Source organism: Anomaloglossus baeobatrachus, chromosome 12 (genome assembly GCF_048569485.1).
Source record: "Anomaloglossus baeobatrachus isolate aAnoBae1 chromosome 12, aAnoBae1.hap1, whole genome shotgun sequence".
NCBI classification, from domain to species: Eukaryota; Metazoa; Chordata; class Amphibia; order Anura; family Aromobatidae; genus Anomaloglossus; species Anomaloglossus baeobatrachus.
Genome location: NC_134364.1, coordinates 116,134,080 through 116,162,076, shown reverse-complemented (window position 1 = coordinate 116,162,076; position 27,997 = coordinate 116,134,080). Strand labels below are relative to the sequence as shown.

The following is a 27,997-nucleotide window of genomic DNA, read 5'->3' as shown; positions in this document are numbered from 1 at the left end:
TACAGAAGGGACATTTATACCACCAGGCTTCACTTTAACATGTAAATATAATGCACAAAGCGCTATAATAATCCATTCTGTATTAACAAATGTTCTTTTAACACAATATAGAAAACATTTTTCATAAGCTTGTAGATATTGTCTTTTGTCTCTGTGATATATATTTTTTTTTTCCTTTCAGGTACAAGTCTTTGTGTAGGCTGTTGCGGTTATAGGGACATAACATACATGAGTGTTATTTATTATAATAGTAACATGCCTAATAAATGCCATTTTGTTTAAAACAAAAGTGGATTTTTTTTTCCTTTATGAACATGAACTTTTATTATTGGGGTTAACTATTGAATGTCCATCAAAGATTCACAATTAGGCTAATACAATCCTCTATCTCCTTACAAATAAAAGTTTATCAGTGAACACTTGCAGTTCTTGTTATAAAGGTTTAATTTGGTACTGTTCATAGGCAAACTCCTCTGTATGTGCTTGATCTTTACACAACCCAATGAAGTCAATTTCCAGATGAAACGGTCCATCGGCCCGGTCTGCAAGAGTGAATCCAAGAGTGGTAATCTGAAAAGAAGAATAGTAGCATTTCTATTTATACTTTCAAATGTAAAAAAAAACATCCATTTGTGTGTCATTACATACTCTGCTCTATCTAGAGTGCCTTGCGAAAGTATTTGGCCCCTTTGAATTTTTCAACCTTTTCCCACATTTCAGGCTTCAAACAAAGATAAAAATGTTAATGTTCTGGTGAAGAATCAACAACAAGTGGACAATTGCGAAGTTGAATTCAATTTATAGCTTATTTTAAACATTTAAAAAAAAACCCTGAAATTTGGGGCGTGCAATATTATTCAACCCCTGTAAGTTAATACTTTGTAGCGCCCCCTTTTTCAGCGATTAAAGAAACAAGTTGCTTGGGGTATGTGTCTATCAGTTTTGCACATGGAGAGACTGAAATTCTCGCCCATTCTTCCTTTGTAAACAGCTGGAGCTGAGTGAGGTTGGATGGAGGCGTTTGTGAACAGCAGTTTTCAGCTCTTTCCACAGATTCTCGATTGGGTTCAGGTCTGGACTGTGACTTGGCCATTCTAACACCTGGATACGTTTATTTGTGAACCATTCCATTGTAGATTTTGCTTTATGTTTGGGATCATTGTCTTGTTGGAAGACAAATCTCCGTCCCAGTCTCAGGTCTTTTGCAGACTCCAACAGGTTTTCTTCAAGAATGGTCCTGTATTTGGCTCCATCCATCTTCCCATCAATTTTAACCATCTTCCCTGCCCTGCTGAAGAAAAGCAGGCCCAAACCATGATGCTGCCACCACCATGTTTGACAGTGGGGATGGTGTGTTCAGGGTGTTGAGAGCTGTGTTGCTTTTACGCCAAACATATCGTTTGGCATTGTGCCCAAAAAGTTTGATTTTTGGTTTCATCTGAGCAGAGCACCTTCTTCCACATGTTTGGTGTCTCCAGGTGGCTTGTGGCAAACTTTAAACAACACTATTTATGGATATCTTTGAAAAATGGCTTTCTTCTTGCCATTCTTCCATAAAGGCGAGATTTATACTGTGTATGACTGATTGTTGTCCTATGGACAGACTCTCCCACCTCAGCTGTAGATCTCTGCAGTTCATCCAGAGGGATCATGGGCCTCTTGGCTGCATCTCTGATCAGTGTTCTCCTTGTCTGAGATGAAAGTTTGGATGGACGGCCGGGTCTTGGTAGATTTGCAGTGGTATGATACTCCTTCATTTCAATATGATCGCTTGCACAGTGCTCCTTGGGATGTTTAAAGTTGTGGAAATCTTTTTGTAACCAAAAACCGGCTTTAATCTTCTCCACAACAGTATCACGGACCTGCCTGTTGTGTTCCTTGGTCTTCATGATGCTCTCTGTGCTGTAAACAGAACCCTGAGACTATCACAGAGCAGGTGCATTCATACGGAGACTTGATTACACACAGGGGCTTATATTTATCATCATCAGTCATTTAGGACAACATTGGATCATTCAGAGATCCTCAATCAACTTCTGGAGTGAGTTTGCTGCACTGAAAGTAAAGGGGATGAATAATATTGCACGCCCCAATTTTCAGATATTTTTATTTTTTTTATAAAAGTTTAAAATAAACAAATTTCGTTCAACTTCACAATTGTGTCCCATTTGTTGTTGATCCTTCACCAGAACATTTTTATCTTTGAAGCCTGAAATGTGTGAAAATGTTGAAAAATTCAAGGGGACCAAATACTTTTGCAAGGCACTGTATATACTATGGCCTTAGATGACAATTACAGCTGGCTGATATTACGGACACACATTGGTAAATTTGCTCCTTCAGGTGTGATGCTGATATTACTGACTGGGAGATTTCCTATTTGAGGTTTACTTGTTTATATAAGTAGCAATATATTAATCTTTGCATACACACCTTATCTGGCCACAGGGGGAACTGGCCATCTTGAATTCTTCCTCGGCTTGTCAAGAAGAACTTTGATAAAGGAATCTGTGCACAATTGGGAAAGGGTTAATGTTAAGGTGTCATCTTAAGAAAAATTCCTAAAATCATAACTATACTAAAATGTATATTGTGTTCACCTACTTACTGTTTCCAAAACTATGATGTACTAAATCATTACCTTAACGTCCTGCCAGTACGGACCACCACGAGTGTAGAGAAAAAAATTGTATAAATCGTCCCACTGTACAGAAAAAAATGTTTCGGACTGGATGTTCACCATCCAGGGGCGTCCATCTCCCCGAATCCTCAAATGCAGAGTGTTAAAGTTGGACCAATCGTAAGATAATTTACGATTGAACGATCCCTGTAACAGAAAAAAAAAAAAAAATCCTTGAAAGAAATACCTTTCTTTGTCGCTCCATTGGGAGACCCAGACAATTGGGTGTATAGCTTCTGCCTCCGGAGGCCACACAAAGTATTACACTCAAAAGTGTAACCCCTCCCCTCTGCCTATACACCCTCCCGTGCCTCACGGGCTCCTCAGTTTTATGCTTTGTGTGGAAGGAGGCACACATCCACTCATGCATTTCCATTTTAGTCAGCAGCAGCTGCTGATGTTATCGGTTGGAAGAAAAGAGGGCTCCTATGGGGCCCCCGGCATGCTCCCTTCTCACCCCACTATGTCGGCGGTGCTGTTAAGGTTGAGGTACCCATTGCGGGTACGACGGCCGGAGCCTCATGCCGTATTTCCTTCGCCATCCCTTGTGGGCTCTGGGAGAAGTGGGATCCTGAGCGGTCATCCAGGTACTGGGACCGTGCTCCCTCCGCAGCCCCTGTGTGGAATCTGCCGGATCGGAGTATTTTCTTTATCAGGGACCGGGCCCTGCATCTGTCAGGTACTCTGTGTCCCCATGGGGACGGTTCATTGAGCGCCTGGCACCTGGACGCTGCAAGGGCTGCTAGGCCGTGAAAGCCGGGGGACTTCAGCGCCGACCGCGCCTGTTTGTCGGCCGCGGTCATAAATTTAGTCCCCGGCTTCAGTTGCGGCCTACTGGCAAGACTCCCGCCCCCGAACCTGTCTGTCAGGGTAGGGGCGGGACAGCCGACCGGACGCTGCCTGGGACACACAGCGGCTGCTGTTCCGTGAAAGCCGGGGGACTTCCGCGCTGACCGCGCCTGCTTGTCGGCCGCGGTCATAAATTTAGTCCCCGGCTAAAGTTGCGGCCTACTGGCAAGACTCCCGCCCCCGAACCTGTCTGTCAGGGTAGGGGCGGGACAGCCGTCCTGACGTCGGCAGTGAGGGCCGGAGCATCCTGTATGCTTCCTCCCCCCTCCTTGATCACAACAGGGACCCCAGATTCCCGCACTTTTTCTGGTGCCGCCCACCGCTCCACTCCCCCTCTGAGAGCTCCAGTAGCCATTTTTTAAAAGGCATTTTGCGCTGGAGAATCAGCAGGAAAGAGCTCTTCACCTTTGGGAGACCTGGAGCAGGGAATCTGGAGGACACACACGCCGCTTTTTAGCGGTCGGTAAGCCACACCGGTCATCCGGTGCTGGTCCCCCTGGATGCCTGAATAGATACGTATTATATATCTTATATATATATATATATATCTCTGTTCGGCCGGGCTGTATACTCTTCCCTTATACCCTCTGTGATCACTCTCCTTGGACACAACAGCATGTCGTCCACAAGGAGCAAGGGTGCTAAGGCAAAGGGTTTCTTTGCGACCTGTACCTCTTGTGGGGCTATGTTGCCTGCGGGTTCCACCTACCCTCACTGTGAGCAATGCTCGACCCCTGTTACACTGACTCAGCCGGAGCCACGACCATTTGTGGGCCCCTCGGCTCAGGTAGACCCCCCCAAGCTACCACTGTCCAGGCGGCAGGGACCGAGTTTGTAGTTTCTTTGTCGCTCCATTGGGAGACCCAGACAATTGGGTGTATAGCTTCTGCCTCCGGAGGCCACACAAAGTATTACACTTAAAAGTGTAAAGCCCCTCCCCTTCTGCCTATACACCCCCCGTGCATCACGGGCTCCTCAGTTTTTATGCTTTGTGCGAAGGAGGCTGACATCCACGCATAGCTCCACATCTTAGTCAGCAGCAGCTGCTGACTATGTCGGATGGAAGAAAAGAGGGCCCATATAGGGCCCCCAGCATGCTCCCTTCTCACCCCACTCTGTTCGGCGGTGCTGTTAAGGTTGAGGTACCCATTGCGGGTACATAGGCAGGAGCCACATGCTGTTTTCCTTCCCCATCCCTTAATGGGCTCTGGGTGAAGTGGGATCCTAATCGGTCTCCAGGCACTGAGGCCGTGCTCCCTCCGCAGCCCCTGGGGAATCTGCTGGACAGGAGCCGAGTATCGTCAGGGACAAGGCCCTGCTACTGTGAGGTACTCTGTGTCCCCGTGGGGACCGCGCATGGAGCGCTGGTGCCATATACTCTGCAGCACTGCTGGGTGTGTTAGTGCGCCGGGGACTACCGCGCAGGCCGCGCTGTGAGGTACTCTGTGTCCCCGTGGGGACCGCGCATGGAGCGCTGGTACCATATACACTGCAGCACTGCTGGGTGTGTTAGTGCGCCGGGGACTACCGCGCCGGCCGCGCTTATATGCCGGCCGCGCTTATAACTTTAGTCCCCGGCTTTTGCGGCCTAGTAGCGCATATTCCCGCCCCCAGGCCTGTCAGTCAGGGGAAGGGCGGGACGCTGCACAGAACGTCAGCGCTGAGGGCTGGAGCATACTCTGTATCCTCCTCCCCCCTCATTCAGCTCAGTGGGGCTCCAGATTCCCGCACTTTCTAGGGCACGCCCTCGGCCCCCTCCTCCCCACAGAACGCCGGCAGCCATTCCTGTCAGCTCTTCTGACGCTGGAGAGGAGAGAAAGCTCTGGGAGGCCCAGGCAGGGAAGCTGGTGATCACACAACCGCTTTGAGCGGTCGGTAAGCAGCACCTGAGGTGCTGGCCCCACTGAGTGCCGAAGTGTACATATATATATATACTTATATGCTATACATCTACACTGTATGGTCGCACTGTTGATTTTTGGCTATATACCCTCCTGGATTGTACTCAGAGGAGACAACAGCATGTCGTCCGCAAATAGCAAGGGTGCCAAAGCACAGGCTTACTTTGCAACCTGTACCTCATGTGCGGCTATACTACCGGCAGGTTCCACGGACCCTCATTGTGTGCAATGCTCGGCCCCTGTGGCACTTACTCAGCCGGAGCCTCTGCTACTGGTGGCCCAGGTGGAACCACCTGCTACCACTGTCCAGGTGACAGGGACGGAGTTTGCAGTATTTGCTGACAAACTGTCTGAGACTATGGATAAATGGTCTGCTAGGATACTAGAAGCCTTACAGTCCAGACCGGTAACTCAGGCCCCGGGCACTGTTCAATCATTGACCCCAGGCCCCCCTCATTTGGAGCTGCAAAGTGCTCCTGGGGTGAACCATGGGTCCCAGGGTGAGGTCTCTGACATGGACCGCAGTCCCAGGCCGCCTAAGCGGGCTCGCTGGGAAATTCCCTCGACTTCATCACATTGTTCAGGGCATCAGCAGGAGGACTCTCTGGATGATGATTGTAGCAGATCAGGATTCTGACCCTGAGACCGCGCTCAACCTGGATACACCTGATGGTGACGCCATAGTGAATGACCTTATAGCAACCATCAATCAGGTGTTGGATATTTCTCCACCAGCTCCTACAATTGAGGAGTCAGCTTCTCAGCAGGAGAAATTCCGTTTCAGGTCTCCCAAGCGTCCATTGAGTATGTTTCTGGATCACTCTGACTTCAGAGAGGCAGTCCTGAAACACCGAGCTTGTCCAGATAAGCGTTTTTCCAAGTGCCTTAAGGATACACGTTATCCCTTCCCCCCTGACGTTGTCAAGGGCTGGGCTCAGTGTCCTAAGGTGGATCCTCCTGTCTCCAGACTGGCGGCTAGATCCATAGTTGCAGTGGAAGATGGGGCTTCACTCAAAGATGCCACTGACAGACAGATGGAACTATGGTTGAAATCCATCTATGAAGCTATCGGCGCGTCTTTTGCTCCAGCATTCGCAGCCGTATGGGCACTCCAAGCTATCTCAGCTTGTCATGCGCAGATTAATGCAGTCACACGTACATCTGCTCCGAAAGTGGTGTCCTTAACCTCTCAGGTGTCGGCGTTTGCGTCCTACGCCATTAATGCTGTCCTGGACTCTACGAGCCGTACGGCGGTAGCATCCGCCAATTCGGTGGCAGTCCGCAGGGCCATGTGGTTACGTGAATGGAAGGCAGACTCCGCTTCCAAAAAGTTCTTAACCGGTTTGCCATTTTCTGGCGACCGCCTGTTTGGTGAACGATTGGACGAAATCATTAAACAATCCAAGGGAAAGGACTCATCCTTACCCCAGTCCAAACCAAACAGACCTCAACCACGGAAGGTACAATCGAGGTTTCGGTCCTTTCGGCCCGCTGGAAGGTCTCAGTTCTCCTCGTCCAAAAGGCCTCAAAAGGATCAGAGGAACTCCGATTCATGGCGGTCTAAGTCACGTCCTAAAAAGACCGCCGGAGGAACCGCTCCCAAGGCGGCCTCCTCATGACTTTCGGCCTCCTCACACCGCATCCTCGGTCGGTGGCAGGCTTTCCCGCTTTTGCGACACCTGGCTGCCACAGGTAAAAGACCGATGGGTGAGAGACATTCTATCCCACGGTTACAGGATAGAGTTCAGCTCTCGTCCTCCGACTCGATTTTTCAGAACATCTCCGCCCCCCGAGAGAGCCGATGCTCTTCTTCAGGCGGTGTGCACTCTGAAGGCGGAAGGAGTGGTGATCCCTGTTCCTCTTCAGCAACAGGGTCACGGTTTTTACTCCAACTTGTTTGTGGTACCGAAAAAGGACGGATCCTTCCGTCCTGTTCTGGACCTAAAACTGCTCAACAAACACGTAAAAACCAGGCGGTTCCGGATGGAATCGCTCCGCTCCGCTCCGTCATCGCCTCAATGTCCCAAGGAGACTTCCTGGCATCAATCGACATCAAAGATGCTTATCTCCACGTACCGATTGCACCAGAGCATCAGCGCTTCCTGCGTTTCGCCATAGGGGACGAACACCTTCAGTTCGTGGCACTGCCTTTCGGCCTGGCGACAGCACCACGGGTCTTCACCAAGGTCATGGCAGCAGTGGTAGCAGTCCTACACTCTCAGGGACACTCGGTGATCCCTTACTTAGACGATCTGCTGGTCAAGGCACCCTCTCAAGTGGCATGCCAACGCAGCCTGGACGTTGCTCTGGAGACTCTCCAGAGGTTCGGGTGGATCATCAATTTTCCAAAGTCAAATCTGACACCGGCCCAATCACTGACATATCTTGGCATGGAGTTTCATACTCTCTCAGCGATAGTGAAGCTTCCGCTGGACAAACAGCGTTCACTACAGACGGGTGCAATCTCTCCTTCAAGGCCAGTCACACCCCCTGAGGCGCCTCATGCACTTCCTAGGGAAGATGGTAGCAGCAATGGAGGCAGTTCCTTTTGCGCAGTTTCATCTGCGTCCACTTCAATGGGACATTCTCCGCAAATGGGACAGGAAGACGACGTCCCTCGACAGGAACGTCTCCCTTTCACGGGCAGCCAAGGCTTCCCTTCAGTGGTGGCTTCTCCCCACTTCTCTGTCGAAGGGGAAATCCTTCCTTCCCCCATCATGGGCTGTAGTCACGACGGACGCGAGCCTGTCAGGGTGGGGAGCGGTCTTTCTCCACCACAGGGCTCAGGGTACTTGGACTCAGCCAGAGTCCTCCCTTCAGATCAATGTTCTGGAGATAAGGGCAGTGTATCTTGCCCTAAAGGCGTTCCAGCCGTGGCTGGAAGGCAAGCAGATCCGAATTCAGTCGGACAACTCCACAGCGGTGGCATACATCAACCACCAAGGGGGAACACGCAGTCGGCAAGCCTTCCAGGAAGTCCGGCGGATTCTGATGTGGGTGGAAGCCACGGCCTCCACCATATCCGCAGTTCACATCCCGGGCGTAGAAAACTGGGAAGCAGACTTTCTCAGTCGCCAGGGCATGGACGCAGGGGAATGGTCCCTTCACCCGGACGTGTTTCAGGAGATCTGTTGCCGCTGGGGGATGCCGGACGTCGACCTAATGGCGTCCCGGCACAACAACAAGGTCCCAACATTCATGGCACGGTCTCAAGATCACAGAGCTCTGGCAGCAGACGCCTTAGTTCAGGATTGGTCGCAGTTTCAACTCCCTTATGTGTTTCCTCCTCTGGCACTGTTGCCCAGAGTGTTACGCAAGATCAGGTCCGACTGCCGCCGCGCCATCCTCGTCGCTCCAGACTGGCCGAGGAGGTCGTGGTACCCGGATCTGTGGCATCTCACGGTGGGCCAACCGTGGGCACTACCAGACCGACCAGACTTGCTGTCTCAAGGGCCGTTTTTCCATCTGAATTCTGTGGCCCTCAACCTGACTGTGTGGCCATTGAGTCCTGGATCCTAGCGTCTTCAAGGTTATCTCAAGAGGTCATTGCCACTATGAGACAGGCTAGGAAACCAACGTCCGCCAAGATCTACCACAGGACATGGAGGATATTCCTATCTTGGTGCTCTGATCAGGGTGTTTCTCCCTGGCCATTTGCCTTGCCCACTTTTCTTTCCTTCCTGCAATCCGGATTGGAAAAAGGGTTGTCGCTCGGCTCTCTTAAGGGACAAGTCTCAGCGCTCTCTGTGTTTTTTCAGAAGCGCCTAGCCAGACTTCCACAGGTACGCACGTTCCTGCAGGGGGTTTGTCACATAGTCCCTCCTTACAAGCGGCCGTTAGAACCCTGGGATCTGAACAGGGTGCTGATGGCTCTTCAGAAGCCACCTTTCGAGCCAATGAGGGATATTTCTCTCTCACGCCTTTCGCAGAAAGTGGTCTTCCTAGTAGCAGTCACATCACTTCGGAGAGTGTCGGAGCTAGCGGCGCTGTCATGCAAAGCCCCTTTCCTGGTGTTTCACCAGGACAAGGTGGTTCTGCGTCCGGTACCGGAATTTCTCCCTAAGGTGGTATCCCCCTTTCATCTCAATCAGGATATCTCCTTACCTTCTTTTTATCCTCATCCAGTTCATCAGTGTGAAAAGGATTTGCACTCGTTAGATCTGGTGAGAGCACTCAGACTCTACATTTCTCGTACGGCGCCCCTGCGCCGCTCGGATGCACTCTTTGTCGCTGGCCAGCGTAAAGGGTCACAAGCTTCCAAATCAACCCTGGCTCGGTGGATCAAGGAACGATCTTCTGGGCTTCCGGTTCCCTCAGGGCTGAAAGCCCATTCTACCAGAGCCGTGGGTGCGTCCTGGGCTTTGCGGCACCAGGCTACGGCTCAGCAGGTGTGTCAGGCGGCTACCTGGTCGAGCCTGCACACTTTCACGAAACACTATCCGGTGCATACCTATGCTTCGGCGGATGCCAGCCTAGGTAGGCAAGTCCTTCAGGCGGCGGTTGCCCACCTGTAGGAAAGGGCCGTTTTACGGCTCTATTACGAGGTATTATTTTACCCACCCAGGGACTGCTTTTGGACGTCCCAATTGTCTGGGTCTCCCAATGGAGCGACAAAGAAGAAGGGAATTTTGTTTACTTACCGTAAATTCCTTTTCTTCTAGCTCCAATTGGGAGACCCAGCACCCGCCCCTGTTCCCTTCGGGCTGTTGTTCTTTGCGTACACATGTTGTTCATGTTGAATGGTTTCAGTTCTCCGAAATTCCTTCGGATTGAATTTACTTTAAACCAATTTATAACTTTTCCTCCTTCTTGCTTTTGCACCAAAACTGAGGAGCCCGTGATGCACGGGGGGTGTATAGGCAGAAGGGGAGGGGTTTTACACTTTTAAGTGTAATACTTTGTGTGTCCTCCGGAGGCAGAAGCTATACACCCAATTGTCTGGGTCTCCCAATTGGAGCTAGAAGAAAAGGAATTTACGGTAAGTAAACAAAATTCCCTTCTTTTGCTGAGAAGCTCTCTGAGTCACTTTCACAATCCATGGCTAAGTCTATGGACAAATGGTCTGCCAAGCTGCTAGAGGCTTTGCAGTCCAGACCGGTTCTTACACAGGCCCAGGACACTGTTGGATCGGCGCCTCCAGATCCCTCTCGGTCCACGCCGCAGCGCGCTCCCGGGGTGGGCTCTATGTTTCACGTGGAGGACTCCTCCACGGACCACAGCCACAGCCCCAGACCAGCTAAGCGGACCCGCTTGGAATCCTCAGCTTCATCACGCTGCTCAGGTTCCCGGCTGGAGGACGAGGAGGAGGTCGCAGCTCAGGGCTCTGACCATGACGTTGCCCTCAACCTTGATACACCTGAAGGGGACGCCTTAGTAAATGATCTTATCTCGTCCATTAACCAGGTGTTAGATCTATCTCCCCCGCCTCCACTTAGAGGAGTCGGCTTCTCAGCAGGAGAAACACCAGTTTCGGTTCCCCAAACGTACACGGAGTGCGTTTTTCGACCACTCTAACTTCAAAGATGCTGTCAAGAAACCCAGAGCGGTTCCGGACAAGCGCTTTACTAAGCGCCTTGTTGACACACGTTACCCCTTCCCCTCTGACGTAGTTAAGGGTTGGGCTCAGTGTCCCAAGGTGGATCCTCCAGTCTCTAGATTGGCGGCTAGATCTGTGGTATCGGTTGCAGATGGCTCATCGCTAAAAGATGCCACTGACAGGCAGATAGAGCTCCTGGTGAAATCCATCTACGAAGCCACGGGCGCGTCCTTTGCCCCGGCTTTTGCAGCCGTGTGGGCACTCCAAGCTATCTCGGCTTGTCTATCCGAGATTAATGCGGTCACACGTACTTCTGCTCCGCAGGTTGCGTCTTTGACTTCTCAGGCGTCGGCGTTTTCTTCCTACGCCATGAATGCAGTCCTAGACTCTGCTAGCCGTACAGCGGTGGCATCCGCTAATTCGGTGGCAGTCCGCAGAGCCATGTGGCTGCGCGAATGGAAGGCAGACTCGGCTTCCAAGAGATTCCTAACCGGTTTGCCGTTTTCTGGCGACCGATTGTTTGGAGAACGATTGGATGAGATTATTAAAGAATCCAAGGGAAAGGACTCCTCCTTACCCCAGTCCAGACCGAAGCGACCTCAGCAACGTAAGATACAATCGAGGTTTCGGTCCTTTCGCCCCTCCGCCAAGTCCCAATCCTCTTCGTCCAATAGGCCGGAGAAGGGTCAGAGGAACTCCTACGCGTGGCGGTCTAAGTCACGCCCCCAAAAGGCTGCCGGAGGCACTGCCTCCAAGGCGGCCTCCTCATGACTCTTGGCATCCCCGAACCGCATCCTCGGTCGGTGGCAGGCTCTCCGACTTTTGCGACACCTGGTGGCCACATGTTCAAGACCGATGGGTGAGAGACATTCTGTCTCACGGTTACAGGATAGAGTTCACCTCTCGTCCTCCAACTCGTTTCTTCACAACCTATCCCCCCCCCCCCCGCTCGGGCCGACGCACTTCTTCAGGCAGTGGCCGTTCTGAAGACAGAAGGAGTTGTGATTCCCGTCCCCCCTTAGGAACAGGGGCGCGGCTTTTACTCCAACTTGTTCGTGGTGCCAAAGAAGGACGGTTCATTCCGTCCCGTTCTGGACCTCAAACTGCTCAACAGACATGTGAGAACCAGACGATTCAGGATGGAATCTCTCCGCTCGGTCATCGCTGCGATGTCACAGGGAGACTTTCTCGCATCGATCGACATCAAAGATGCTTATCTCCATGTGCCGATCACACCCGAACATCAACGCTTCTTGCGTTTCGCCATATGGGACGAACACCTTCAGTTCGTGGCATTGCCTTTCGGCTTGGCGACAGCCCCACGGGTTTTCACCAAAGTCATGGCATCCGTTGTGGCGGTCCTACACTCCCAAGGCCACTCGGTGATTCCCTACTTAGACGATCTCCTAGTCAGGGCACCGTCTCGGGAGGCGTGTCAACACAGCCTTACCGTCGCTCTGGAGACTCTCCAGCAGTTCGGGTGGATCATCAACTTTCCAAAATCCAAGTTGACACCGACCCAGTCATTGACCTACCTCGGGATGGAGTTTCATACTCAGTCAGCGGTAGTCAAGCTACCACTGGACAAACAGCTTTCTCTGCAGGCAGGGGTGCAATCTCTTCTTCAGAGTCAGTCACTCCCATTGAGGCGCCTCATGCACTTCCTAGGGAAGATGGTGGCAGCGATGGAGGCAGTGTCCTTCGCGCAATTTCATTTACGCCCACTCCAATGGGACATTCTCCACAAGTGGGACAAGAGATCGACTTCCCTCGACAAGAAGGTCTCTCTTTCCCTGGCAACCAAGACGTCTCTTCAGTGGTAGCTTCTTCCCACTTCTCTATCGCAGGGAAAATCCTTCCTGCCCCCAACCTGGGCTGTGGTCACCACGGACGCGAGCCTGTCAGGGTGGGGAGCAATGTTTCTCCACCACAGGGCTCAGGGGACTTGGACTCCGAGGGAGTCTTCCCTTCAGATCAATGTTCTGGAGATAAGGGCAGTGTATCTAGCCCTATTGGCGTTCCATCAGTGGCTGGAAGGCAGGCAGATCCGTATCCAGTCGGACAACGCCACTGCAGTCGCCTACATCAATCACCAGGGCGGCACTCGCAGTCGTCAAGCCTTCCAGGAAGTACGGCGAATTCTGCAGTGGGTGGAAGCCACAGCATCCACCATCTCCGCAGTTCACATACCGGGAGTAGAAAACTGGGAAGCAGATTTTCTCAGTCGTCAGGGCATGGATGCGGGGGAATGGTCTCTGCACCCAGAGGTGTTTCGAGAGATCTGTCGCCTCTGGGGAACGCCGGACGTCGATCTCATGGCGTCACGGCACAACAACAAGGTCCCAGCATTCATGGCACGATCTCAGGATCACAGAGCTCTGGCGGCGGATGCATTAGTACAGGATTGGTCGCAGTTTCAACTGCCTTACGTGTTTCCTCCTCTGGCGATGCTACCCAGAGTGTTACGCAAGATCAGGTCCGACTGCCGCCGCGCCATTCTCGTCGCTCCAGACTGGCCGAGGCGGTCGTGGTACCCGGATCTGTGGCATCTCACGGTGGGTCAACCGTGGGCTCTTCCAGACCGCACAGACTTGCTGTCACAAGGGCCGTTTTTCCATCTGAATTCTGCGGCCCTCAACCTGACTGTGTGGCCATTGAGTCCTGGCTCCTAGCATCGTCAGGGTTATCTCAGGATGTCATTGCCACTATGAGACAAGCCAGGAAACCAACGTCCGCCAAGATCTATCACAGGACTTGGCGGATATTCTTGTCCTGGTGCTCTGTGAATGGGTTTACTCCCTGGCCTTTTGCCTTACCAATTTTTCTTTCCTTTCTTCAATCTGGAATGGACAAAGGTTTGTCACTAAGCTCTCTCAAGGGACAAGTATCGGCGCTCTCAGTATTTTTTCAAAGGCGCCTGGCCAGGCTCCCGCAGGTCCGCACGTTCCTGCAAGGAGTATGCCACATAGTCCCACCTTACAAGCGCCCACTAGAGCCCTGGGATCTTAACAGGGTGCTAACGGCTCTTCAGAAACCACCTTTCGAGCCGCTGCGAGATGTCTCCTTATCACGTCTTTCGCAGAAGGTGGCATTTCTAGTGGCAGTCACATTACTCCGAAGAGTGTCGGATCTTGCAGCGCTGTCATGCAAAGCCCCTTTCCTGGTTTTTCACCAGGATAAGGTGGTTCTGCGTCCCGTTCCGGAATTTCTCCCTAAGGTGGTATCTCCTTTTCATCTCAATCAGGATATCACCTTACCTTCTTTTTGCCCTAATCCAATTCACCGATGTGAAAAGGATTTGCACTCATTAGATCTAGTGAGAGCACTCCGGTACTACGTGTCTCGCACAGCGCCCTTGCGCCGTTTAGATGCACTCTTTGTACTTGTCGCCGGTCAGCGTAAGGGTTCACAGGCTTCCAAGTCAACCTTGTCTAGGTGGATCAAGGAACCGATTCTTGAAGCTTACCGTTCTTCTGGGCTTCCGGTTCCTTCGGGGCTGAAAGCCCACTCTACCAGAGCCGTGGGTGCGTCCTGGGCATTGCGGCACCGGGCGACGGCTCAGCAGGTGTGTCAGGCAGCTACCTGGTCTAGCCTGCACACTTTCACAAAACACTATCAGGTGCATACCTATGCTTCGGCAGATGCCAGCCTAGGTAGGCGAGTCCTTCAGGCGGCGGTTGCCCACCTGTAAGAGGGAGCCGTGTCGGCTCTATTTATCGAGGTATTATTTTACCCACCCAGGGACTGCTTTTGGACGTCCCAATTGTCTGGGTCTCCCAATGGAGCGACAAAGAAGAAGGGAATTTTGTTTACTTACCGTAAATTCCTTTTCTTCTAGCTCCAATTGGGAGACCCAGCACCCGCCCCTGTTCCCTTCGGGCTTATTGTTCTGTTGTGTACACATGTTGTTCATGTTCAATTGTTTCTTGGTTCATGGTTTCAGTTCTCCGAACATCCTTCGGATTGAATTTACCTTAGACCAATTTATAAGTTTCCTCCTTCCTGCTCTTGCACCAAAACTGAGGAGTCCGTGAGGCACGGGAGGGTGTATAGGCAGAGGGGAGGAGTTACACTTTTGAGTGTAATACTTTGTGTGGCCTCCGGAGGCAGAAGCTATACACCCAATTGTCTGGGGCTCCCAATTGGAGCTAGAAGAAAAGGAATTTACGGTAAGTAAACAAAATTCCCTTCTTTGTTATATTTTTAATGTCATTGACTTTTACAGCAGTAGGGTGCTAAAAATTGGCAGTTTTTGGTTGCCACACTTCACCCCAAAAATGCCATAAAAAGTAATCAAAACATATGTACCAAAACAAAAAAAAATACAATAAACTTATGCTAATTACACGATCTACAAACCTTTGGTGCCTTTGTTCTCAAGGTGCAATATCCACTATATCTGGTTTCTCCATCGCGGGGCACTTCATTATTAAGGGCTCCATAAAACAGGGCTGTCTGGCTGTTGTTGCCAATTTTCAGAAAGGCCTGGCTTTTACCGCCGATCTCCATGTCTGAAGAGACCAACCAATTCTCCAGATCTTTTGGGTCTCTAAACTCCCAAACTACGCTAGTTTGCTCAAGGAGGTCTTGCCGTATTGTTTTACCATTTGGTCCTCTAAGGTGATCAGCCGCTTCTTTCATCACGAGACCCAAGTGTTTTTTCAGAGTGGTGACTCCATTTTTGATACTGAAATCTGTCTTCTTCCAAAAAGGAGTTCTGTCTGGAGGAAGGCCAGGTCTCCTGTAACTACCGGCGTACACAGCCGGATAATGCGTATTTCTCCACAGATGCTTTTTACAAAGGCGGAGTCCTAAATTCATCTGAAGTGTTAAAGCCATAGTATCATAATATGTTGCTCTGTATAGCAGTCACATCACTCCTATATGTCCATTGGATCCAGACGTAAATTTTGTCCTCTAAAATAAAGGGAAAAAAACATCCATCAGGGGGAACTCCATGAGAAAAAGTATACAGTCCACTAAGTAGTAGCTACTCATGGCAGGCTTCATTATGAGTGCGTCTACTAATGAAAGCGTTTTATCCACAGTGATTTTTTTGGGTTCTCAAAGAATGATGAAAATAGCTGCCATCACATATTTCAAACTGCAACCCGTCCAAGTCACCTGATGGGATTGGTAGAAGCCTGAAACATGTCTCGGCTGAGAAGCAGCATCATAAACACACCCTGATTTGAGCACAGAGGGGACTGAAGCTGGAGGATAAAAAATAAAACCAGGTCAGTCATCCAAGGAGATGTTTTGGGGTTTTTTTTTACCCTGCTTCAGCCCTGAACACATCAGCTGAGTTTGTTCACAATGCTGCTTTTCAGCCACAAGACAGATTTTATTCTCCTGGAACAAAGTACATCTGAAAGCAAATAGTTTAGGTTGTTTTCTGAGCACATATGTATCCATACTCACCTCCCAATTCTCCTCCTCCCTTGTATTTTTGTTTTGTTTTCCTTATCTTTCTTAAGGGACAGGTGGTTATTCCCTTTTAGAGCAAGGGAATTACTGTATCTACCTACCATCCACCTAAGAGTGCAGCTTGTGGCCTTCAGCTACTACTGCTGCCTCCCATGCTCCAGGTTGGGGGTTCAGTTCCCTTGGAGAATCAGATTTCAAGAGGTAAGTGTGGCGCCCCTGAGGCTACCGTCGCCACAGAAGATATTGCACCTCAGCCAGAGGTGTGGTATCCCATCCCGGGTAAGAATGGGGTCAACTGCCGGTGTACAGACAAAACTTGCACACACCAATTGGTAGGCATACACCGGGTCAGGGATAGTGGCAGCAACTCCCATAGATTTAGTCATGGGGCCGTAAGTCCCATCACTGGTCCCAATGGTGAGGGTGGGGCCTAGTCAGAGTGAGTAGAAAAAGGAAACTAGGAAGTTCAAGTTTTAGCAGTCTGTCAGAAGGAGTTGAGGAGAGTAGAGGTGGGCTGTCAGAGGACAGCGGCAGAAAGGGCAGAAACAGAAGGAGGTTCCTGGTGGAGATCCTGGGGTCTAGTTAGGCCCAGGTGACACTGAAAGAAAGGAAGAAGGGATTCCAGGGCCACGGAAGGGCAATTGTCCCGTGACCTGTTCCACTGACAACATCGGGTGGAGGGATCTGGCTGCATTCAGGAACGGACCCTAGACAGAGGGAAGAAAGACAATTCCTCAAAAGTAAAACCGAAGGCCTGGGAGATCGTTGCAAGTGCCCAGGGGCCACTTCCCGCCACAGACCCCCGGTGAAAAGGGAAAGATACGACTGCGGTCAGCCCCCTTTGTACAGGCCCTGTGGTGGAGGCCCGAGACCAGCTAAAACAGTCGAAGGCTAGGAAACCAGTCAGAAAAGGACACACACCAAAAGGGGTACACCGGGACTGACCCTGACAGCAGATCCTGGCATTCCGTGGGTAACCGGTCAACTGCAGTACTGAGACTGAACAGTGAGTAAAACATCTTAACTGCAAGCCCTGTGTCGTCTGGTTTATCCTGCACCTCATCCACAAACACCATAGACTTTACCAAGCACCAAAGGTTGCCCTGGGGTATCCGCTCTACCTGTGGAGAGCAAGAAACACCTCAGCTGCTATAACATCAGCCCTGGAGGTCCCTTCCAGCAGCTGCGGCTCCATAGCTGCAAATTACCACAGGTGGCGTCACGAATATTCATATAAACATTATCATCATCACCCCAATACCGCCACATTAACTGACTCCACCAGGGTCACGGAGTCGGGCCCCGCCAACGCGGACTACCCCGGCCCGACGCCGAGTCACCTAAGGACCTGGGGTGGGCAAGTCATAAGTACCTACAGAGCAGAGAGATGCTCAGTAAAATAGGCAATGGCTGGAGACTACACACAGCAAACACAAAGTGAAAGTGGAACATCTCCAAATCAGGACCTTGGTGCTGTGCATACATGATATTCACACATAAATGGAAGTATTACTCAAAATGAAAAGGCATAGCTGCTTATAGATAGGCTCATCTCCAGGTCACCTCAAATATTCACTAGTTGTGGTAGTGGTGATCGCAGGACTCCGAAAGCGAGAGCTGGACAACTGGCTTATAAAGGCCTCATCAGAAGAGACCCTCTATTCATCTGGATTTGATATCTAGACAATAGGTTGAACAATCAATTGGATAAAATCCCATATATCTCCACCCCAAGAGACAATAGTACTGGGGTTCATTCTGGACTCCAGAAATAATGTCTCTTTTTCTACAAAGACTTTCAGCACTCAGAGATGCCTTCCAATTATTGAGACAACCCAGACCAGTGTCCCTTCCGATCATTTGGAAGAGAGAATAAAGGGAGACACGCTGAGTGACCCGGTGAGGGGGAGAATTAAATATTGCCCTGAAGCTGCTTACCTTTCGGGGTTGCGCACCCGTGCACAACCCCGGTTATTGCCGTTAGAGGCGGACAGAGTCCTGCTGGAATCCGGAGCTGTGTGCGATCACAGGGAGTCACGTGGATTACTCCTTCCAGGTGGAACCACAGTGAGTATGATCACAAATCTCCGTAGTGGGAACAGCCCGATAACGCAACAGCCAGGGAGAGGGAAGTTGGCAAGGATTAGGGGGATTAAGGGGATTCGCTGCTCCTGCCATAAATCCCTCAAGGGGTTAAAAGGATTGGAAGTAAAAGTATACCGGTCATTTAGGAGCGCTAAGCAGCAGGATTCAGGGAGACAAACGTTTTTGATATAAAAACTTTTTTATTGAATTAAAATACCCTCTAATGGCCACAACGTGTTTCGACAGCTATAACCAAAGGGTTATGTGATTATTTTTGGTTTTTTTATTTTTAATGTTTTAAAAAAAAAAAATCGACATGGGCTTCGCCCATCGAGCACCATAGCATTTGTACTGCTCATTCATCCCTACTCCTGACCACAGCGCCAGCAGAACAAGTAATCAGATGACTCCAGTGTCGGCCGATTACTTGTTCTGTGTCCCCCTGCATTCATCGCAGCGTGTACTGGCTATGAGGTCACCTGAGTTCAGTCCAGCACTGGAGTCAGCTGATCTGAACTCAGCTGAACTCCAGCCCGCACACGCTGCGATGGATGCAGCAGGACACAGAACGAGTAAGGTCTAAGCCACACGGCGAGAAAAACAGTGCGAGTGCAGTGCGATAAAACATCGCATTCCACTCGGACCAATATTAGCCTGTGTGTCAGCACACATGAGCAATTATTTTCTCAGCCCTAATTGGACCGAGAAAACAATCGCAGCATGCTGCAATTGTAATACGAGACTCTTTCTCTTTTACCCATTCAAGTGTATGGGGTGAGAGAAAAATCGCATCGGTGTACCGCGAGTGCAGAGCGAGAATCGCAATAGCCAAATAGAGATCCCTCCCACCCCTCCTCAGTGCTGGCCCGCCCTTCCTGAGTGCCGGACCACCCCCCGTAGATGAGGTCTGCTCGTACAGTCGGACCTCAGTCGCAGGGACACACGCATGACACTCAGCTCTGCTGTACTGAGCGTGAGCCGAGTGTAATGCGAGGGGATCGCAGTAATCCCCGTGTGGCCCCAGCCAAATCGGCCGACACTTGAGTCAGCTGATCTGAACTCAGCTGAACTCCTGTACACCTGTACACACAGCCCGCACACCGGTCACATGTGATCGGCAGCAGGCAGTGACTGCTGTTAAGGCTACATTCACATGATCGTTCCGTTTTTGCGGGCCGCAAAAAAAGGTCCTTTTTTTCACGGATGCATCCTTGTGGCAGCCGTGTGCCTTCCGTTTTTTTTTGCGGACCGCAAAAAACAGAAGCAGCAAGAAAGATAAATAGATGAGTAGATATAGAGATGGATAGATAGAGAGATAGAGGGATGAATGAATGAATGAATGAATAGAGGGATATATAGATAGATAGATAAGAAAGACCTATATAATGTCCTACCCCCTGCATATTCTAAGCTGGCACCCTTTTGAAACTTTCATGTGGCACTAAAGGTGCTTAGTCTTGTATTAAGCCAAAAAATAAATAAATAAAAAAATGACATGCGGTCCTCCTATCTTTTGTAGCCAGCTAGGGTAAAGCAAACGGCTGCAGCCTGCAGACCACAGCTGGCAGCTTCACCTTGGCTGGTAATCCAAAACAGAGGGCACACCACGCTGTTATTTTAAATTTAATAAATAATTTAAAACAAAAAACCCGGGGTCCCCCCCAATTTGGATCACCAGCCAAGGTAAAGCGGACAGCTGTGGTCTGGTATTCTCAGACTAGGGAGGTCCACTGTTATTGGACACTCCCCAGCCTAAAAATAGCAGTCCGCAGCTGCCCCAGAAGTGGCGCATCCATTAGATGTGCCAATGCTGCTGCTTCGTCCCAGCTCATCCTGTTGCCCTGGTGCGGTGACAAACGGGGTAATTTATGGGGTTGATACCAGATGTGTAATGTCACCTGGCATCAAGCCCTGGGGTTAGTGATGTCAGGCGTGTATCAGATACCCGACATCACCAACCCAGTCAGTAATAAAAAAAATAGACAACAAACCCATTTTTATTTGAAAAAACACTCCTCAACACATTCCCTCTTTCACCAATTTATTAGAAAGAAAAACAAATCCAGGTCTGCTGTAATCCAAGGGGGTCCCACGACGATCCATACCATAGTCACTGTCCCAGTCAATGAAGAACAGAATGTTCCCCATTGGCTGGGAGAGCAGTGCAGTGACCTGAGCTAACATCAATAGGTCAGCCCAGGTCACTGCAGGGCATGACGAGTGCTGCTGTCAGGAGGTTAGCGAGGTACATTACCTGCGATGATCGCTGAACACCTGACAGCAGCGCTCTCACTGAGTTCAATGACCGCCGCCTTCACAAACCAAGTATCGCGAGCGGCCCGTGACGTCACCACTAGTCACAGTCTCGGGTCGACAGCGAGAGGTGATGTAACAAGTGGCGGGCATAGAAGGCAGTGACGACCGCTGATGTCAGGAGGGCAGGATTTCATCACCGCAGGTAATGAACTTACTAACCTCCTGACGGTAGCGCTAGTCATCCCCGCGGCTGCTGACACTGCAGTGCGGGCTGCTGCTGACACTGCTGAGCGGGCAGCCGCGGGGCTGGGGCTGGAGCGGGACACAGACTGCACGGGCACCCGACGGAAGCCACATGGAAGTGCTTCCGTGCGGCTTCCAGGAATTTTGCGGACCTATTGACTTGTATTGAGTCACGGTTCGTTATTACGGAACACAATAGGACATGTTCCATAATAATGGAGCGGACATACGGCATCCGATGTGTTTTTTGTAGGATCGGATGCACATGGAAGTGCTACCGTGTGCCATCCGATCCTACACAAAAGACATTGAAAAGATGGTCCTGTCTGTGGGGCCGCAAAAAAACAGGAACTGAGCAGGACAAACGGAACGGTCATGTGAATGAGCCCACCTGCAGCCATTGCAGCGTGTGCGGGCTGTGAGATCAGGAGTCAGCTGACTCCAGCGCCGGCCGATAAATTCTGTGTCCCGCTGCAGAAGGATCCGGTAAAATAACGGTTGCATGCGCTGCACATTTAATCCACAGGATCCAGGCAAAAAAGAAGCTGATGTGAAAGTAGCCTGCAAAATGCATGCCACACGAATGATACGGACGACACACAGACTAGGCAAGAGGGAAAAAGCAATCTCATCACCCTTTCATTTTTTTCTTTCCCCAATTATTTTTTTCACATGTTGCACCGGCTAATAATCATAATTTCTGTACACACACTCACACAGACAGTCTCACACACACAGGCACACACACAGACTATGAACTATATGAGAACAAGCAGAAGATGGCCGCTTTCTTCCCCTGGTTGTGCAGAGCTGGGAGCTTCGGCTGTCTCTGTGTGATTTCTCTCAGTGCATCCACACTGGGAAGAGGCAGGGAGGAGACTTTGGGTGGAGAGCTGAGTGGGTGTGTTGGACACAGTGGGTGTGTTAGATAAGTTAGGCACAGCCCTAGAGCCACAAAGAATTATGGGAGTTGTAGGAACTGAACCCAGGAAGTCAGAAGAGAGATTGACCTTAATGAGGATGTGCTGCTAGTGCACAATAAAAGGTAATAGTGCTGAAATAACATGATAGATGTGTGGAGAGGCACATAACAGCAAGATTTATCAGAAAAAAAAAAATCAGTTTTAGTAACTGGAAAACTTAAGAGTAACCCTTGAATGAGGGTAACTTGCTATATCCCCAGTGATGCTCCTGCTGAAGGACAATGAGTGATGTTCTTACCATAACTTCTCTTTCTTTAGTCAGAAGCAGCCGCACAAATTGTCTTTCCAATAAAATAGTGGGTTTTTTTCAGTGAATATATTAACTCCAAACCCCCAACCTGCAGCAGGGCCGGAGCAGCCGCTCTGATGGAGAGAATGAATATATGGCATCCGAACCCCCAACCTGCAGCATGGCCGGACCAGCCGCTGTGATGGAGAGAATGAATATATGTAATCCGAACCCCCAACCTGCAGCATGGCCAGACCAGCCGCTCTGATGGAGAGAATGAATATATGGAATCCGAACCCCCAACCTGCAGCATGGCCGGACCAGCCGCTGTGATGGAGAGAATGAATATATGTAATCCGAACCCCCAACCTGCAGCATGGCCAGACCAGCCGCTCTGATGGAGAGAATGAATATATGGAATCCGAACCCCCAACCTGCAGCATGGCCGGAGCAGACGCTCTGATGGAGAGAATGAATATATGGCATCCGAACCCCCAACCTGCAGCATGGCCAGAGCAGCCGCTCTGATGGAGAGAATGAATATATGGCATCCGAACCCCCAACCTGCAGCATGGCCGGAGCAGCCGCTCTGATGGAGAGAATGAATATATGGAATCCGAACCCCCAACCTGCAGCATGGCCGGAGCAGCCGCTCTGATGGAGAGAATGAATATATGGAATCCGAACCCCCAACCTGCAGCATGGCCGGAGCAGCCGCTCTGATGGAGAGAATGAATATATGGAATCCGAACCCCCAACCTGCAGCATGGCCGGACCAGCCGCTGTGATGGAGAGAATGAATATATGTAATCCGAACCCCCAACCTGCAGCATGGCCAGACCAGCCGCTCTGATGGAGAGAATGAATATATGGAATCCGAACCCCCAACCTGCAGCATGGCCAGAGCAGCCACTCTGATGGAGAGAATGAATATATGGAATCCGAACCCCCAACCTGCAGCATGGCCGGAGCAGCCGCTCTGATGGAGAGAATGAATATATGGAATCCGAACCCCCAACCTGCAGCATGGCCGGACCAGCCGCTGTGATGGAGAGAATGAATATATGTAATCCGAACCCCCAACCTGCAGCATGGCCGGAGCAGCCGCTCTGATGGAGAGAATGAATATATGGAATCCGAACCCCCAACCTGCAGCATGGCCAGAGCAGCCACTCTGATGGAGAGAATGAATATATGGAATCCGAACCCCCAACCTGCAGCATGGCCGGAGCAGCCGCTCTGATGGAGAGAATGAATATATGGAATCCGAACCCCCAACCTGCAGCATGGCCGGACCAGCCGCTGTGATGGAGAGAATGAATATATGTAATCCGAACCCCCAACCTGCAGCATGGCCAGACCAGCCGCTCTGATGGAGAGAATGAATATATGGAATCCGAACCCCCAACCTGCAGCATGGCCAGAGCAGCCACTCTGATGGAGAGAATGAATATATGGAATCCGAACCCCCAACCTGCAGCATGGCCGGAGCAGCCGCTCTGATGGAGAGAATGAATATATGGAATCCGAACCCCCAACCTGCAGCATGGCCGGAGCAGCCGCTGTGATGGAGAGAATGAATATATGTAATCCGAACCCCCAACCTGCAGCATGGCCGGAGCAGCCGCTCTGATGGAGAGAATGAATATATGGAATCCGAACCCCCAACCTGCAGCATGGCCAGAGCAGCCACTCTGATGGAGAGAATGAATATATGGAATCCGAACCCCCAACCTGCAGCATGGCCGGAGCAGCCGCTGTGATGGAGAGAATGAATATATGTAATCCGAACCCCCAACCTGCAGCATGGCCGGACCAGCCGCTCTGATGGAGAGAATGAATATATGGAATCCGAACCCCCAACCTGCAGCATGGCCGGAGCAGCCGCTCTGATGGAGAGAATGAATATATGGAATCCGAACCCCCAACCTGCAGCATGGCCGGAGCAGCCGCTCTGATGGAGAGAATGAATATATGGAATCCGAACCCCCAACCTGCAGCATGGCCAGAGCAGCCACTCTGATGGAGAGAATGAATATATGGAATCCGAACCCCCAACCTGCAGCATGGCCGGAGCAGCCGCTGTGATGGAGAGAATGAATATATGTAATCCGAACCCCCAACCTGCAGCATGGCCGGACCAGCCGCTCTGATGGAGAGAATGAATATATGGAATCCGAACCCCCAACCTGCAGCATGGCCGGAGCAGCCGCTCTGATGGAGAGAATGAATATATGGAATCCGAACCCCCAACCTGCAGCATGGCCGGAGCAGCCGCTCTGATGGAGAGAATGAATATATGGAATCCGAACCCCCAACCTGCAGCATGGCCAGAGCAGCCACTCTGATGGAGAGAATGAATATATGGAATCCGAACCCCCAACCTGCAGCATGGCCGGAGCAGCCGCTGTGATGGAGAGAATGAATATATGTAATCCGAACCCCCAACCTGCAGCATGGCCGGACCAGCCGCTCTGATGGAGAGAATGAATATATGGAATCCGAACCCCCAACCTGCAGCATGGCCGGAGCAGCCGCTCTGATGGAGAGAATGAATATATGGAATCCGAACCCCCAACCTGCAGCATGGCCGGAGCAGCCGCTCTGATGGAGAGAATGAATATATGGAATCCGAACCCCCAACCTGCAGCATGGCCGGAGCAGCCGCTCTGATGGAGAGAATGAATATATGGAATCCGAACCCCCAACCTGCAGCATGGCCGGAGCAGCCGCTCTGATGGAGAGAATGAATATATGGAATCCGAACCCCCAACCTGCAGCATGGCCGGAGCAGCCGCTCTGATGGAGAGAATGAATATATGGAATCCGAACCCCCAACCTGCAGCATGGCCAGAGCAGCCACTCTGATGGAGAGAATGAATATATGGAATCCGAACCCCCAACCTGCAGCATGGCCGGAGCAGCCGCTGTGATGGAGAGAATGAATATATGTAATCCGAACCCCCAACCTGCAGCATGGCCGGACCAGCCGCTCTGATGGAGAGAATGAATATATGGAATCCGAACCCCCAACCTGCAGCATGGCCGGAGCAGCCGCTCTGATGGAGAGAATGAATATATGGAATCCGAACCCCCAACCTGCAGCATGGCCGGAGCAGCCGCTCTGATGGAGAGAATGAATATATGGAATCCGAACCCCCAACCTGCAGCATGGCCAGAGCAGCCACTCTGATGGAGAGAATGAATATATGGAATCCGAACCCCCAACCTGCAGCATGGCCGGAGCAGCCGCTGTGATGGAGAGAATGAATATATGTAATCCGAACCCCCAACCTGCAGCATGGCCGGACCAGCCGCTCTGATGGAGAGAATGAATATATGGAATCCGAACCCCCAACCTGCAGCATGGCCGGAGCAGCCGCTCTGATGGAGAGAATGAATATATGGAATCCGAACCCCCAACCTGCAGCATGGCCGGAGCAGCCGCTCTGATGGAGAGAATGAATATATGGAATCCGAACCCCCAACCTGCAGCATGGCCGGAGCAGCCGCTCTGATGGAGAGAATGAATATATGGAATCCGAACCCCCAACCTGCAGCATGGCCAGAGCAGCCACTCTGATGGAGAGAATGAATATATGGAATCCGAACCCCCAACCTGCAGCATGGCCGGAGCAGCCGCTGTGATGGAGAGAATGAATATATGTAATCCGAACCCCCAACCTGCAGCATGGCCGGACCAGCCGCTCTGATGGAGAGAATGAATATATGGAATCCGAACCCCCAACCTGCAGCATGGCCGGAGCAGCCGCTCTGATGGAGAGAATGAATATATGGAATCCGAACCCCCAACCTGCAGCATGGCCGGAGCAGCCGCTCTGATGGAGAGAATGAATATATGGAATCCGAACCCCCAACCTGCAGCATGGCCAGAGCAGCCACTCTGATGGAGAGAATGAATATATGGAATCCGAACCCCCAACCTGCAGCATGGCCGGAGCAGCCGCTGTGATGGAGAGAATGAATATATGTAATCCGAACCCCCAACCTGCAGCATGGCCGGACCAGCCGCTCTGATGGAGAGAATGAATATATGGAATCCGAACCCCCAACCTGCAGCATGGCCGGAGCAGCCGCTCTGATGGAGAGAATGAATATATGGAATCCGAACCCCCAACCTGCAGCATGGCCGGAGCAGCCGCTCTGATGGAGAGAATGAATATATGGAATCCGAACCCCCAACCTGCAGCATGGCCAGAGCAGCCACTCTGATGGAGAGAATGAATATATGGAATCCGAACCCCCAACCTGCAGCATGGCCGGAGCAGCCGCTGTGATGGAGAGAATGAATATATGTAATCCGAACCCCCAACCTGCAGCATGGCCGGACCAGCCGCTCTGATGGAGAGAATGAATATATGGAATCCGAACCCCCAACCTGCAGCATGGCCGGAGCAGCCGCTCTGATGGAGAGAATGAATATATGGAATCCGAACCCCCAACCTGCAGCATGGCCGGAGCAGCCGCTCTGATGGAGAGAATGAATATATGGAATCCGAACCCCCAACCTGCAGCATGGCCAGAGCAGCCACTCTGATGGAGAGAATGAATATATGGAATCCGAACCCCCAACCTGCAGCATGGCCGGAGCAGCCGCTCTGATGGAGAGAATGAATATATGGAATCCGAACCCCCAACCTGCAGCATGGCCGGAGCAGCCGCTCTGATGGAGAGAATGAATATATGGAATCCGAACCCCCAACCTGCAGCATGGCCGGAGCAGCCGCTGTGATGGAGAGAATGAATATATGTAATCCGAACCCCCAACCTGCAGCATGGCCGGACCAGCCGCTCTGATGGAGAGAATGAATATATGGAATCCGAACCCCCAACCTGCAGCATGGCCGGAGCAGCCGCTCTGATGGAGAGAATGAATATATGGAATCCGAACCCCCAACCTGCAGCATGGCCGGACCAGCCGCTCTGATGGAGAGAATTACGCTGCTTTCACACATCCGGTTTTTGCACTGCGGCTCAAAAACCTATGCAACGGATGCGTCGAAAAACACGGATCTGTTGCATAAGTGTTTCCATGTAGCCCGTCCGTTGTTTGACAGATGCAGCTTGATACTGAGCATGCGCAGTGCAAAAACCGCATCCGGACGCGGTTTTTGCCGCAGGACGCCACATCCGGCGGCCATAGGCTTGCATTGTAAATCGCGCCGGATTCAGCGCAATGCGTTTTTTTCGCCGCACAAAAAAAAGTGCCAGGCAGCGTTCCATCCGGCCACCGCATGGGCTAAATATGCCACATCCGGCTAAAATCAGACGCAACGCAAGGCCATGTGGCACAATACGGCGCTAATGCAAGTCTATGAGGAAAAAAACGCAACTGGCAACAAAAAAAACGGTTGCATTTTTTCTGCAAAGCAGAAGCAAAAACCGGATGTGTGAAAGCAGCCTGAATCTGCTGTAAAAGGGGCAAAACCACCAGAAAAAAATGCACAATAGAGGAGGGGAATTAGGAGATCCAGACAGAAGACAAGCTACACTTTGTACCAGGAGGAGACAATCCTCTGTTGCTGCTTCAGACGGAAGGAAAGAAGGTAAGAAGCTGGGCTATAGCCATGTCAGCCAAGAAGACGCGTCCTGACCTTCACAGACACAGCGCAGTGTGACCTGAGCCCTATCCCGCCCCCCCAGCACAGTGCTCTAATAACACAGATACACACAGCCAGTAACGTCTCCGGTAATGTACACACCCGGCCTGCCCTTACCGTCCAAAAGCAGGGTGCTAAATCCTACAGGGCTGAAGGACCTGTGATGACGTCACTATCATGTGATCAG

The 27,997-nt window shown here is 51.1% G+C and overlaps 1 protein-coding gene across 1 annotated transcript; it reads right to left on the bottom strand.

The window, feature by feature from the left end:
• Positions 1–181: 181 nt before the first annotated feature.
• NDUFAF1 (NADH:ubiquinone oxidoreductase complex assembly factor 1) lies at positions 182–27,997 on the bottom strand. The gene is made up of 5 exons (XM_075330139.1): positions 27,928–27,997; positions 15,326–15,883; positions 2,642–2,827; positions 2,434–2,508; positions 182–570 (listed from the first exon to the last, which is right to left on the bottom strand). The coding sequence occupies exons 2-5, from the start codon at positions 15,803–15,805 to the stop codon at positions 433–435; spliced, it is 879 nt and encodes a 292-aa protein (XP_075186254.1). The 5' UTR covers positions 15,806–15,883; positions 27,928–27,997; the 3' UTR covers positions 182–432.